We start from the raw sequence: 16,579 nt of genomic DNA on the forward strand, positions 1-16,579 counted from the left end.
ACTGTATAGGGACAGTGGAAATTGCAATTTTTGAATGCAATTTTTTTTTGTTTTAACCAGATGAGAATCTCTGGAAGCAGGAATAAGAGTGTTTGTGAGAGGGTGTTTTTTTTTTATATATATTATCCATTGTTTTTTTTTACTTTCCCAGAACATGTTCACTTTGAAAGATTTCAAGATTTACAGGGAAACACAGCACAACATAAATAATTTTTGTAATTCAATAAGAAAGACTTAAAGTGTGGAGTAATTCAGTTTATTAATACTACAACTATGGTACTGAATTCAAATCAACAAAACTAATCTATAACAATGAACAGAAAGTGCTGATACATAACAGTAACAATGATATGATACTTATTTTATAAGATACTTAACATTCACATACATCTTCAAATACTCATTTTTAGTATATTTATATGTTATATTAAAACAAATAATCAATAAGATGCTTATGAGAAAAGTTTCAGTGATATTCAAACTTGGTTAGAGAACTACTAAGTACATTTGTGCCAGGCTTACAAATTAGACAACAAATATTCAGTAATCCCATATCAATATTAAGACAGCAAAATTATTTTATATGAACAATTTTAAAATTTTATATACAAATATATAAAAATAATTAGGCCTTCGAACCATAACAAAACAAAACAAAAATATTTTTAAAAAACAAACAAACATTTTCTTTGTAAACCATTTCAGGTTATGCATTAGCACAATGTCTAGTTCCCACAAAAATAAGTGATGTTTTAAGACCATATCTTTGGAAATATCTTATTTCACAACAGCTGTTTTTAGTGGGAGAATGAAAACATTGAATTGAACATTAAATCAAAAAAAGAAAAAAAAATTGAACACAATGTCAGATCTTGAGGTCCATGAAACAAGTGAAGTGACCTGAAGTCTAGGAAACAAGTGAAGTGACCTGAAAGTCTAGGAAACAAGTGAAGTGACCTGAAAGTCTAGGAAACAAGTGAAGTGACCTGAAAATCCTTGAAACAAAAGACCTGGCTAAACAGGCTCATGGAACAAGTGATGTGACCTAAATGTCAATGAAACAAATTAAGTGATCTAAAGGTCCTTAGAAGAAGTGTAGTGACTGATGCTTACTTTCCTATCAACAAAAACTAAACTTAAATACAGAACAAGTAAACTTTAGAGAAGGAATGAAACCCATGACCTTCAACCAGGCAATTGAATACTCCACACAATGTTACCAATAGAAGTATTAAGAAATTAATCATTATAAATGAGTTCCAACAGTAAGAGTTAATGCACTGCAATCTAAACTATCTTTTAACAGATGTCTAGTACATGTCATTAACTGTAACAAATGAGTGTATACTGCTAACAAACCTTAGCATTAAGGAAATTTAAACTAGAGAATTGCAAGGTAACATGAAAGAAATGAGTACACTTTTGAAGACAATAACAGCTTTTAATCATTGGACTTTTCAAGTGGAGTAAAAATTCCAAGACTGATGAGATTTCAACAAGAATAGTTCTTTGTTACCACTACTGTTCATCAATGAAGAATAGACAATCAAGACGAGAAGAACAGCTTAGCCATGTTTAGAAATATTGCCATACCTGGTAAGTCACAAGCATTTTGAATGCTATGCGAAATGTCTATCACAATGTAATATCTCTTTTTAAAAAACAACAACATTTAAGCCACACTTGTGTAATAAAATGTACACAAATCAGTTGATAACAGACAAATTAACTGTGGAGTTATCTCAAATGTAGGACTAGATATTAATCTATTCTAATGATGCAGATGAAAGCACAGAAGAAACTACTGATAAAAAAGAGTAAATAATTACAGGCAAGAATAACTACTAGCATTATGTTTAGTGGTCCTACATCCTAACATCTACATGTCATGGGCTCTACATTTTGATGCTATGTGTAAATGTCTCTTCATAAAAAAAGTTAATGATATGACATAGATTTATTATAAAAGTTTAAAAGAAAATAGTGTTTTTTTTTCAATTTCTATCAATGTGAAGTGTAATAATTTATTATAGAATTCATTTCATCTTTATCTGTTTTCTTTTTTAAGTGATAAGCTTTGTGAACAAAAAGACAGCTAAATATTTTTTTAAAGGTGGATATAAAGAATACTATTGATTAAGAGTAAGATCATTTAGGAAATAAATTCAATATTTTCTATTGCCCAATGTAGCACTGGTTTTTGGTTTGAAATCAAGGACAAGACCAGTTTAAGTCAAGGTTAAATTATGTGACCACCTCCAATTGACTGAATCTTTTATTTTGAGGATACTAAGTAATCAGTCCACTTTTCTCCAATATGAACTTGACAAAGCATTAGTGAACTAAAAGTTGTGGTCTATTCTGAGCAGTGCTTTTTTTTTTTTTGTAAAACAATAGGTGATTAGGTGCCAATACTCAGTAGTTGATTGCCTAACTTTTAACTACTAAAAATTAATAATATACATTAAAATACAAGAAAAGTAATAATGTTTATAATAAGGTGCCGGTACGCAATACCATCACAAAAAAAAGCCCTGATTCTGAGATGCAATAAAATAAGAGCTACTGTTCTAACACGTCAGTGCCTAAAGGAAGTGACACCTGTTTTTGTACTAGCTTTGCTCATGAACAATGCCACAAGGAAAGAGATGCTATTTATCTCATTATTTATTTCAGTAGATTTTTGTATGTTTATGTTTTGCCCTGATTCAAGTTCAGCATAGCTTGAAAATAATCTTCAAATGAATTAAGAACACAAGCATTAGTGTATGTCTGACTTAGTTTAGCTTGTGATGAAATCTTTTTCATAAAGCTTTTCTCTCGATAGTCTCTTATTTCTTCTGGTAAATACCAAATCCCCTTGTCCAATAAATCTTTTGAAGCAGGAATTTGAAGCAGAACTTTGACTGTATTGTTGCGATGCTCCAAATAAATTCTCAGAGATTCTACAGGGCAATAAGGGCCTCCTGTGGCCTCAAATATTGTGACCTGGTTACAATTTCCAAGGCCACATGTATTCCAAGTAACAGTAATCTTACCTGATTGATTTCGAGAGAAAAAGAAATGATCCACCAAAACTTTGCTCCAATCAACTTTGCTTCGGAAGTGCATCTGGAGTTCAAACCAAACTTTATAAAGTAGTGCCTCAGGGTTGGCACAGGACAAAGTGCCAGTTGTGTACATCAAAATTATATCCTGAACAGAAATTGTTTTGTTTACTTTGACTGCTGTAGCCATCAATCTAGCCAGAACAGCATTAGAATTTTTAAATGTATGACTCACTGCAATACTAGTCTGTCTGGCACACTTTGTATTCAGATAACGACTGATGGCTGTTCTAAAAGCAAGAAGAGCAGTAGCTGAGAATGGTGATCCATCTTTTTTTTGACTGGATGTGTAGAAGCCCAGGAACATCTGATCCAGTTGTTCATCTGTGAACTGTTCAAAATTTATGTTCATGCCATGAAGGGCCAGCCATTCTGGTTAATAAAAAAAATTGATTTTCATTGTAATTTTGTATTAAATCAATACATTTTATATCTTTTGTTAAAGTAAGGAAGTATGACCTAAACAAAAAATGGAAGCAAAATTTTTTTTTAGAAATTCAGGTTTTTCTTTAAAAAGTGGACCATTTTATTATAATTATTATGATTGATTCTCAGCTGACTGTTTATGACCCAACCATAGGGCATCTCAGTATTTCTACTACCCTAATTAGAAGCCATATTTAAAAAAAAAAAATTCTAAAATTTTGAAGCTAAGATTCCATTTTATCTTACATAACAAGTATTTATAACATGAAGAATATTAGTGATGCTAATCATTGAAACCACTCACCAAAATTAAAAAAAACTTTTGACTAACATCAACTCTAATGTTAAATTGACACTACAAAATAGACATTTTACCTCTAGCCCTGGCTATTGCCCATTTGGTCTGTCTCTGTGTGTGAAGTAACTCTTGTCCTCTTGCTTTGGGAGAGTTCTGGAGCGACAGACGAGGCGATACTGTCATGTCAAAGACTGGTGCAGATGGCGACGATGGGGACATATGGCGATTGTTCAAAGTACGGGAAGGAAAAGCCAGCAAGGCTGAAATGGGTGGAGGAGCAGTGAATGAAAGCTCCACTCTGGCTCCAACAAAAGTTTACACAATAATAATGTTTGTAGTGCAAATGTCACAGTTTGTGTATGCGAAATAATTATTAGTTGTAGTAAGTTTTCATTATTTAAATATTTGCATAGCTGGTGCTTGTAAACATATACGAATACAACAGAGTGTATTCATTTCCCTGATATACCAAGTTAATTCTAACTACTTTTCTTGTATGCTTTTTTCTTCTCTAAGAAATGTTAATTTTTTTTTGGACAATGTATTTCCTCTAAATAAGTAATCTAAGTTTATAGATGGTATACAATTCAGTAGTTCAGAAAGACATTTTAAGGGCACATTCAATACATTAAGCCAGAACAAAGGAATAATAATTGATAATAAAATATTCAAAACTGAGTAAAAAAAAAAAGATTTAGTAATATGGATTTAAAGGGTGATTTAAAAGAATAATAGATTACCAGTAATTTGAAAGAATTAATTACTGTATCACCTCAATAAAATTAACTCAACCTAAAAAAAATATATCAAAAGGTGAAGACTTCTGTCTTTGTTTGAAAGCAAGCCATTTAGTAAGGTATGTAATATTCAATCTCTCTACCTAAGTGGAATGGTGTTTGTTTGGTTCATCACACATGCATTCCTAGATTGAAATACACATTAACTATGGCATTTATTGAATACAAGTTTATACCGATTTCTGAAGCTTTCTAACTGAAAACTTCTGCCTTGGTTTAGTACAAATTTAGCTAAATGAGAGACAGTCAATACTAATAGAGACTATATATATCAATATATATTTTTCTATAGTTTTAGAATGTCTGTATTATACTATTAGCCTTTACACAGAATTTCTTTTAGATAATTAAAGATAATTGTAAAAATATTGTCAACTAAAATTGACATTTTAGAAACAAAGCAAAGAGATTCTTGTCAAATCAATCCATTTATTACACTACTTTAGTACATACAATGCTAAGACAAGTTTCTGACAAACAATAATATCTAAGCTTGACATTTACAGCTTTACAATTAGTTGACATTTGACCTAAACAATTAAGACGCCAGCTCTCTTTAAAAAAAAACAACCTTTTTTTAAATGTTGGAGTTATTTGCAAATTTAGTATTTTCAAATGAATCAAACTATTGCCATTTATTCATGACATAGTAAATCATAAAGACATTTCACAAAAGTTAAAAATTGACTTAAGTATTTCACTTTTTGAAGCCATCAACATGTTAAGAATGATTAAAACTAATTTCTAAATATCTGAAATCTCAACAGTTAATGAAAATATAACTACATCTTATCTTCTGATTAACCTTAAATTGGGTTATATTAAAACAAAACTTATTGTTCTACTTGTAGTTCAAAGCTATTGAAGTTTATTTAATTTGATAGTTGGTCTCAGGCCAAAAAGCCAAGTCCTAAATGCCTAGAAGTACAATTAAATGAGCACAAAAGAAGTCTAAGAAAAACTGTACAATACATGACTTAATAAAACAACAACAGTCCTAGGTAAATGAAGACAATTTTTGTGGTACTGCTAACCAATATTACTAAAGTACATTTGTGTATATTCCAACAATTATATAAGACATACTAAAACAAAACTGTATTTCTCTAATTCATTAAATCAGAATGTTTAATTATTAAAATTATAATTTTAGACACAAAATTAAATTTATTTCTGTGATACAATAACATCATAGAATTTTATTTTTAAAATATACAGTTAATAAATTTCTAGTAAATGGCAATAAATTATTGCACATGCACAAAAAAAAAGCTAGGTATTAAAAAGCTTAAGGCAAAAAAAACAAAAAACAATAAAAAAAAACAACAATATAATGATAAATGCACTAACTTCACGTTACAACAGAATCCTCATGAAAAACACACAATAAAAATCATTTAATATTTATTTGTAAATCAATAATACTCTTAGATGTACTTGGATTATCAGCGACACTGTCAAATGTTTTCCTACTTTTGAAAAAAAAAAGTCAAAAGGTACAGAGAAAATATACCAATGTATAATCCATCTATTTCTATCCAACTCACTAACTCCTTTATTTACAAAATGTACAAGATCAATATGTTTATAAATTACATTTATTCCACTAGTCAAAATAAACTTTTAACTATTGTATCATAACAATAACTTGATTCCAATGGTTTTATTCTAGTATGTTTAAAAGAAAAAAGGAAACGATTTCTGACAATTTAAAAGAAAAATCAGCAGCAACTTGTAATGAGACAAAAACATACAATAGATTTTTAAAAATTAATTTTAGAATTATGCACAAACCAGGAAAAGAAATAATGACAAGTAACAAAAGGTTAATATTAAGTGTAAAAATGGCATGGGTATACTTATGTACACAAATGATAGTTAAAAAAAAAAAAAAGATCTAAGGGCATCTTAAGGAAACATTTAATTTACCAGTTTCCTCCCCCTCCTTATCAACTCAATAAAAGAGTAATAAAACTCTTTTTATATTACTTCATAACAAAGTTTAAATTAAAATCAAACTAAACATTATGACTCATAGTGAACAGATAAGTTTGTGTACTGTTTCAAAGGAGAGAAATTCAAACAGGGCTCTCTAAGGATGGAGTCAGTGGTGATATCCCATGCTTCTTTTCTCGATGTTTCCGCATCTTCCACCTGCATGTTCCACGCCACTCACACAGATCGCAAAAAAACATTTCACCAGTGTGTTTCCTCATATGTCGATGAACATTTTTTCTGTGGATTATCAGTAAGCCACAGATTGGACAATTGTAGCTGCGAATGGGCCGTCCTCCATACAACTGTGTGCCCACAGGGGCTATGACAAAATGCTGTGACCAGGCTGGCTTAACATCAATATTGCCAAGAGTGGAGGAATCTGCAACAATAAGAAAGCTTGTTTATGCCCAATTTAAGAAGACATGAAATGGTGGGAAAAGAAGATTAATAAGAAACCACAAAGAGTTTTTCTTTCCATTTAAAATGTATTCTAAAATTTAAAAAAAATTTGTTTACAATGGAAGATTGCCTAAACTAAGGACTTTAAATTGAGCAACAATTACAAGCTTTCTTATTTAATAGTTTGTTGGGTTAACATTTCTGTACTGAAAGATAACTAAATGTTTGGCATTGATTGTTAACTAGCATTCAAGGGATTTATTTTTTTATCTTCTTCTTGAGCCAGGTCTTCACTTTGGTTGGGCTCATGAGAGAAAAAGAAATGCTTGGATTCTAAATGTTTCTGAAGTTGCCAACGGCAAGTTTGAGTAGAATCACAGAAGGAACATTGAAAAACGTCACCATTATGCCGGCGCATGTGTCTTTTTATGTTGTTCTTGTGTCGAATGACAATGCCGCATACTGGGCATCTGAAATATTTGATAGGTACACCTGGAACTTGAAAATTGTGATGCTCCTTGCCACTTTCCACTACCTCCAATTTACCTGCAATCAAAGAATTGGTCAACTGTCACTACTAAAAGTTTTCTGCTCAACCATCTGGGTCTGGATTGTGTTGGAGAAAAGACTTTGACATAATATCAAAACAATTTCTATCAACAGGTTAAGAAACAACAACATAATGAACACAAAAAAGAAATGGACAAAGATATGTTGTCTACCTATGCTAAACTCAACAATTACAATACCATTTTCAGTCTAACAAATTATACATTAGACCATTATTTTTTTTCTTTTTCAATATTACAAGAAAATAAAACAATAAATAAACTTTGCATTTCAAGACAATAATTGGAATTCAATCACATATATACACAAGTCATCAGTCTTAACTAGCAATAAAAACAAAAAACTTATTCAATGTCCCTGTCTCCAACACTGCTCTATTTACATAGAGGGGATTTCTTACTCGGGATAAAAAAAATATGAAGACTGTGCATACAATAGTCTTAAAATAAATGAGAGATAAAATTCTAAAGTGTAAATGGCAAAACATATATATATATATATATTATAAATTTATAATGATAAATTCAACAATGGTATCACAAGGTGGTAGTAAAAAAAAATTACTCTATTCAAAATGCAAATTAAACAACAAGATTGTAAACACTTAGAGTCAAATAGTGTGTTATGTTCTAGATCATCAGATAAATAGTTGAAACAAAAAACATTACCAAGTTAGTTTTCAGCTCCATACATTTCATAAAAAAAAAAAAAAAAAAAAGGACTTCCCCAGCTGTAGTCTACCCATTATGATTTCATGTTTGTATCAAATACACCAAATGAGTGGGTATAAAGGAGGAATACCATTTGTGGAGGAATCCATTTGGATAAAAAAAATACATTAAATTAAAATCCACTGACTATTTTTATATTTAGAATTATCCTAATTTTTTTTAAAAATACATGCTCTATAAATAACTTTATAAAAGTTTATACTTGGAAGTGAAAAATAAATACTAGCATCTGATTGGCACTCCTGTAAATTTGAGTTCAACTCTATTGTTTAATTTGAATGGACTAAATAGGGAAAAAGTCCTCATATATTTCAGGAACTTTTTTTTTATTCTGTTCAATTAGTACAAATTTAGTCCATAAAACTTCTATCCAAATGAATTCTTCAATAATTGTGAACACTTTTCTTTGTAAACAATAAAACACAACCTTTTCTTATTTTAAAATATATATCACAATTACTAGATAGTTGGGCATGACTTCTCATAAAGTTGTATGTTCATTCATCAATACTGTAAGTCAATGATATGTCACTTTTTTTTATATAATAGACTACGTATACTTTTGAGAACTACTTCCAGAGTCCTCTATTAACACAGGAAACTATTAATGTGCAATATAACAATCATATAACAAAAATAAAATTAGTTTATTTCAGAAAAAAAATCTGACATAATAAGATGCTAAAATGAAATTTACATTATGAAGAGTTCAAATTTCAATTAAAAAAAAAAAGACTAACATTGTTTAAAAAAAAAATTGTTTGCTCTAACAACAAAACTTAAAATGTTTTTTTTTATTTCTCAACAAGATATATTTTATTTTGATACATGCTGCTAGGCTTAGACATTTCCCATGTGAACATGCTTTGTGACCATAATTTGTCATTCTTACTTCAAACCCATCAAAATTCTATAAACTGTACACAATTCAATCTTGTCTTTCTGATATAAACAATAAAATATTCAAATCTGATCTGAGGCTTGTTATTGCAGAAAGTATTTCTTTTGGAATCATAAGAAAAAAATGCAGCAGTTTAAAAATAAATTCTAATCAAGAGTTATTGTGCCTCGTTTTATCACAGAATATCCAAAAATTGTTGGTATTAAACAAAAGAATTAAATAGCAACTTTACTGTTACGTTAAAAATATACAAATACTATTGATATGCGTTTAACAGTCAATATGTCTTGGAAGACAAATCTATAACAAATGACTAAACAATGTTCGCAAATATCACCACCAAAGTGTATACATTCAAAGACAAAAAACATTGAAAAAAAAAAAGATTCTTGTTCTTGAATATATTTTAAAATTATGAACCAGAATGTTTCAAAACTGAGTCCTCCAAGGTGGCAGTTTTTTTAATAGTTTATTTACATTAGTTTGGAATGCAACATTTCCTTAAAATAATTATCAACTCAGATCTGACTTGGCATTCAAAGTGAAATGTCTTTGATTACATTGTATAAATATGAACCTACATAAATAAATTAGCCTTAAGATGTCAGTCATTTCAAACACAAACCAGATAACCACAAGTCAAGATATAAAATGCACTCAACATTTTGGTGACAGTTTTATTTGTTCTTATTTCTCCTTCACTTGTTCATCATTTGCTGGTGATTGTTTGACTAATGGTTTAGAAGAGAAAATATCTTTCTCTTTTTCCAAATCAGATCCATCTTCTGTGTCTGCTTGACTGGTTTGCTGTATTTCTGTGACAGATGTTTTTGCCTCTTCATTATTTTTTGATAAACTTTTGTGTTTAGTTTCTAATACATCAATTGAATGACTACTTTCTTGAGATTTTTGTTCATTTTTCATTTGCATTAAAAAAATATCCATTTTTTTGGTCCACGAACGAACAGTTGACTCAGGAATATTATATTTCCGAGACGCTGCTGTTGATCCATATTTGATACCAAATTCCACTATTTTCAGCTTATCAGCAGGTGTATATTGTCTATAAGAGCCTCTTATTCTCTTGGATGAACCTTCTGACAGAAATATAGATCTAGATGGTGTTATTCTATCAGACAATGCAAGATCTTGTACTATAGAATTAGCATCAGTCTCACTGTTTTCTGAAGATATAGAATGACCAAGCACAGGATCTCTGGAAGTACCATCTAAAAGAAATTCACTTCGGCAAATCATTTTAAGTATTTTGGGCGGCCTACCTCGTTTTCTTTTAAAAGGTAACCCAAGAGGATCTAAAATACTACAACCCTCACTGAAAGTATTTATTGTTTTGACTGGGGACCTAGTCGTTTCATTTTCATTACAGGCAACTTTCTTGGAGCTGGATCTATTTCTTATTTTAGTAGAATTGGCTTTTCTCATTAAAATACTTCGTCTCAGTTTGTCTTTACGATCATGCCATAAAACTTTTTGATTAGGTTTTAAAGATGAGCTACTAACAGTTGTAACATCAAACATTTCAGGAAATACACTAGCGTTGACAGGTTCCGGAAGTGCTCGGTTTTCATCTGTCAAAGTTGTTAATGGAAGACTTAAATCCCCTGCAGCAACGTCAGCAACAAATGTAGGTCCAAATAGCTTGATCCCTAGCTGCAGTGTGTCAGATATGCCAGACATGTTTGATGAATTAAAAGGAGAACTGGTGAAATCCAAAGCCATCCCAGACAAGGTGCAGTCCATGTGTCTTGAAAGGTCAACATCACCTGGAGAATGAGAAGATCTCATGCCATAGCAGCTTAATTGCAACAGATCAATTTTAACCATACATTTTACTTCCACACATTTTTTTTTTCATAACAAGCACTTTCAAACAGTGCTTTGAAAAATACAGCTAAACAAACAACTAACAATACTTTAAAAAGATAAATAACCATTTATTGGTATTTGTTTCTACTTCATAAAAACAACATACAGTTACTAAGGATAAATACACAATATTTGTATTTAAAAATGTATATACATTAACACATAATTTAGAAAATAAATATGTATGTATATATATCAGTAATTAAAAACTAAAAATGTCAACAACAAACAAGTGAATGCAACTGATAGTGTTGAGTACAGACTGAGCTAATACTACTTTTCTGATGATCAAGCTTTGTTAAATTATTATTATTATTATTACGAGAAAAATTGGTGAGTTGATTAAAATCTCTCTCTGTCTGTAAAAACAATACAAAATGTTACTAAGAAAATAACTATTAAAAAATTTTTTTAGAAGATTTATATCATCATCTCATACCATTATTGAATTATGATGTGTAGTGTAATGATTGACAAAAGACAGAAGCCTTAACCTTACTATTAGCTATGGTGCTTAATAAATTGTTTTATAGTATTATTCTCAAGAGTAATCTTGGCACTATTTCCTCTATTAAAAGCTACTGGGTTACTTACTTCTTGGATTCTGTGAGCTTTGTGATGAATGCTGCGATAAATCAACTTGAGACGGGTCTGTAAAGTTTTGACTTGATGTACCTAATTCAACAGCAGTCCCACTGGCAAACTGCTGGGGAGCCTGGTGGTGATTGGTAGACTGATAGCCTAATGTACCACCATCATGAAGAATGTTGGATTGATTAGAGGACGGATCTGTAATAAAGTAACAGATAAGTAAAATAAATTATTTTTTAGTTGGAGATCACTATTTATATTTATAAATATTCATAGTTTTGAGATACATGTTAATAATTTAACATTCAATTGAGGGTAGAACTCTAGCTAGTCCATTATATCAATCACCCCAACACTGAAATTATGTTTTTTATCTGAATTCTATCACAATCTGGAACATTTTCTATGGAATAATGTGTATGGTATTTAAAGAAGAGAAAGGGGATATAAGCAACCCAAATAAAACAGGCTACTATTAAAGCCCTGCTCATAATATTGTCATTCAATCCCTGTCATTAACAAACTGTAAATGACTTTGTAAAGAGGTCTAATCCTCATCAGCAGGGTTTTTATGCTACTACAGGGAAAGGAAACTACCTTGACTAAGCCTGGATGCTCCACCTGCTGAAACTCCCCTTTGGCCAGAATTTCTCTGACTCTCATATTCTTCTTTCACAAATGTCACATCTAAGTCTAGATCATCTTCATCTTCTCTGCCCATACCTGAGCTTTGATTGCTGTCACCGCCAAAAAACTCAGCATGGGAAGAATTGTTGAAATGTTCAGAAGAATGATTACGGTCCACTACTTGTTTTGTAGATGATGAAGGGGTGTTGAAATAAGTGGAGGGAGTTGCTTGTAAAGTGGTATACTTGTAAGGAGGTTGCAAGCCGCTATAGCTGCCATTGTGCTCTCTTTTCCGTTTGCCATTATTCTGTACAGGTGAATGATGTGATGAATGATCAAGCATTCGAGATTTATGAACATCATGCTGACTTCCAGATAAAACATTACTAATGCTGGTGATGGCAGACTGCAGCCTGGAAGTGCCTGTGGTTGGTGACATTTCAGAAGACTCTTCAAAGACTGGTACAGCTTCGTCATCTTTATCTTTTCTTGTTATACACTCCTCAGCTGGGGCTTGAGCCTGGAAGCTTTTGCTCACAAACACAGTTGAGTTTTCAGCATTTTTACAAACCTTCTCTTTTACTACATAATCAAAACTTGCTCCACTGTCTATGTTTAAATATAAATGGCCAATAATTTCTATGCCATCATTAAACTCAACATAGCCATGACAAAGTGTTTGTAGTGACTTTACAAGAGCGGATATAAATTTATTTGCTGAGTCTCCGTTCATTGCTCTTGATCACTCTGTGGAAATAATTTTTAAAAAACTTAAATTGAATTATGTACATCGAGGTTTAAAATTGACAAATTTGATGAATTCAAACCCCTTTTGCAATTTACAACTGCAGCACTGCATTTAACAATTTTACACCAGGGTATTTTACAATATTTGAATAATTATAAAACAAATCTAACCAAAAAAAAAAGTTTTTTGTTCAAATAAAGCATAATTAGGCACTTTAGAAGCTATTCTAAGCTAATTTTATTTCTGAACTGTCTACAGCTAGCTGTAACCTAGATGTTTAGCTCTACTAGAGCAGAGGAGTATCAGGTTATAAATAAAAAGATAGCTCAAGTCCATCTAGTAATCAAGTCATGATCTAGAAATCTTAAAAAAAATTGAGGCAAAGATGTGTAGATTAGACGCTGATTATCTCTGAAACATTCTGTAATTATTGTATCAGGAGATTCTAGTTTTTTTTGAGTTCTCATCATATTGAAAATAATGAAACAGTATGTGGAAGCAAAAAAGCTAACAATATTAGTAAAACCTGGTCCCCAGTGGATTACCTTATTATTGCTCAGTAAGACCAAGTCAGTCTAGCTTTGGGGCAGACCAAAAACAAAATGATGGCATGCCCATTTTCAGGGGAGGGCTGCGATGGGGCCATCTCAATGTAAAGTAGAATGATTGTGAGATAACAATTCAGACACCCCTGATACATTGGTGGCAACACTAATAGGAGGACATTTTTTGGAGTGTGTGGAAAGCAACCAAGTAAAACATCTGGATAAAACAGAATGACCAAAATCCAGAATGGTACAAGTAACAACCAGCATGGAACCTTCAGATACTGCTTCAACCCTGACCACTGGAAAAAATCCTTCTCAGTTACCACATTATGCACACAGGGAGACTAAGCCTGGCATTCAATATAACCCTTGACAGACTTTATTCAGGTTATGTAGTGTTAAAATTGATGAGTATGTGTGAATGGACAGGCATGTCTATAGAAGAGACTTTAATCCTACCAAGACAGGAACGGAGAGAGAGAAATGGTTGTCATATATCATGTGTGGTGCCCCAACAAATTAAGGGATATAATTATAGTTATGTGAAGGTGAATGTTTAAAACCATTGAGATCTACTTTATAATCTAGATTCTAGGAAAGCTCTAGATGAATCTAGAAATTGTACAGTGCAGTGGTGTATATGGCTGAACATATGGACAGTTACATGGTATGCGCTCTAATCTGACTGAAGTCACAATCGACATGTTACATGGTCCTAGGTTCCAATCTAGCCAATACTCTGCTCTTATCAACAAGCACTCCAGCATTTGGCACTCTAAGCCTTAAGACTAGTCCTAGACTAGGATGACCTAGTCTACATTCTAGATTTAGAATGTATTTAATAATCAAATAATTAGTATTATTAATAAATCTAGACATTCTACTATTATTATTATTAACTAGACCTAGACCTAGATTCTAGATGATGGATTAGTAGATCTACTATCTAGCTGTAGATCTAGATCTAGGTAGATTCTATCTAGAGTCTTGATACTTGACCTATAGATATAATCAGAAAGACACAAAGATAAAGGCACATTCCTCGTTCCATATGCTAGGACAAATTTGTACAAATGCCCCTTCTTTTCTAGTGCTATTAGAGCATGGAATGGGTTGCCTGAGCCAGCCAGGAATTTAAATTATTGGTTAACATGCATGACTAAATGCATGACATGCAGGACACAATCATCTTCTTTTTTGAAGTAATGTCTGTATCATATAAGATAAGATATTATAGATCTAGATCTAAATATTATAGAACAATATATTTTGTATTCAAGTTGGTAAGTATCTTTGCTCAAGACAAGATCTAGAGTCTAGATTTCTAATTCTAAGTAAAGACAAGTGTGTATTTTAACAGTCAGTAAAGGGTGAGTAACTTTGTAAGTTTGTTCATTTTGAATAGCAGTGACTGGCACTGACTGACTCTGACTAGACTGTAAACTCAAGTTTGTCTTTAGTCTTTGAGTAGATTCTAGACTAGAATTTATAAGGATTTTAGATCTAGCCCCTGCCTAATGCTAATGATCTAAAACCTAAGTCTAATGGCCCTAGCTTTCTAAATCTAGATGATAGATCAGACATGATCAGTAGTAGTAGATGATAGATCTAGTCATTCTAGAGAATCTTGATTCTACTAATTCTAGATGTAGATAGATCTAGTCTAGAATCTAGACTAGATTTGATCTAAGTAAGATGGCTCAGAGTCAGAGTACTCAGACAGAGTTAGACTCCTCGGACTCATGATAACTCAGTAAATGAGTAATCATGTAAATTGTAAAGTAAGACTTTGGCTAAGGCTAAGTAAGAGTAATCTAACTCTGACACTGACAGTGTCGTTATGTATTATAACTCAAGTAACTGTACAGTACTCAAGTCTCAGTAGTCAGTACTCATTGTGATTGTTCATTGTACGGTAGTCAACAGTACTGACAGTAGTGTAATAAGCCACATTAAGTAAAAATAAGTTGATTAAGATTAAGTGTACAATAAATATAAATAAAATATAAAATTAATTTAATTTTATAATAAAAATAAAATGATAAAAATGCATGTACTACAACTACATGTACTGTAGTCTAACAAACCCCTAATTCGATCATTAATGACATGTTAGCTTCTAAAAACTTTGCATTTAGTATGTAAACTTTCAAACCTTGTTTCTTCTGTATCAATTACAAGGACATGTCGATGTGTTGAGGGAATTTATTATTAATTCCACAAATTAGAAACAATAGTACCTTACTAACAATTATGGCTGACATTACATTCTCAAAGTTACTCATTGCGCATGCGCATAATTTTTTAACCCTCTTTAAATATTTTATTCGCCTAAATAACTAGATCTAGATCTAGAGCACTAAGTAGCCAGCCACTGTTAACGGCGTTATTTAGTGACAGGTTTGCCTAGGCTATTTTAGCTGGCATATAATACTAGTCGACCCATGGCGTAGCATACACCGATATTTTGCAGGGCCGGCCTTAGGCCAATGCAACATATGCGACCTCAGTAGACCCCGCACTTTCAAAGGACCCGCGCAAATTCTAGGTCTAAATTATTAAATTAAACCATTTTATAACTTAAAAAAGCATTTCCGCAGCCTTCTGATTTACCAGGAGTTTCCTGGAAATCTCATAAAATTGCAAAATATATGAAAAAGTCATGGGAATCTCCGGAAATTATTAAAATCTTTTGAAAACTAAAAAAAAAAAAAAAAAAGAAATTCCTGAAATATATAGACAAAAAAATAGTCATTTTGTGGTGTCATTCAATATGGAAAACGACAATCCTACGCGCGATAAAAAAAACGGCATTATCCCGTAATTTTGGAATCGGATGAAAGAAGCTTCTCGAGCCTTAAACTAATGAAGAATTACTTGAGGTCAACAATACTCGTAGATAGATTGAAACATTCGTTAATTCTTGCTATTGAGCGTGATCTATGTAGGAA

At 31.6% G+C, this 16,579-nt stretch overlaps 1 protein-coding gene across 7 annotated transcripts in view; it reads right to left on the reverse strand.

Annotated features, from left to right (window-relative positions):
* The window catches only part of LOC106069790 (uncharacterized), a 30,658-nt gene extending 14,499 nt beyond the window's left edge, over positions 1-16,159 (reverse strand). For 2 of the 7 annotated variants that reach the window (XR_008779979.1, XM_056042844.1), the window contains exons 1-3: positions 15,784-16,107; positions 12,303-13,079; positions 11,709-11,903 (exon numbers count right to left, since the gene is read on the reverse strand). Coding sequence is in view for 6 of the 7 variants with exons in the window: in XM_056042844.1 (XP_055898819.1) it covers positions 11,709-11,903; positions 12,303-13,065 (958 nt within the window). In the remaining variant the exon portion in view is untranslated. Of the gene's footprint in view, positions 1-239; positions 3,480-3,908; positions 4,092-7,434; positions 11,012-11,708; positions 11,904-12,302; positions 13,080-15,783 lie in introns of those variants that run through there. The other 5 variants (XM_013229532.2, XM_013229533.2, XM_013229530.2 and 2 more) reach the window with 5 other exon arrangements.
* Between the last annotated feature and the right edge of the window lie 420 nt (positions 16,160-16,579).

The sequence above is a fragment of the Biomphalaria glabrata genome, chromosome 1, assembly GCF_947242115.1.
Source record: "Biomphalaria glabrata chromosome 1, xgBioGlab47.1, whole genome shotgun sequence".
Classification (NCBI taxonomy): domain Eukaryota; kingdom Metazoa; phylum Mollusca; class Gastropoda; family Planorbidae; genus Biomphalaria; species Biomphalaria glabrata.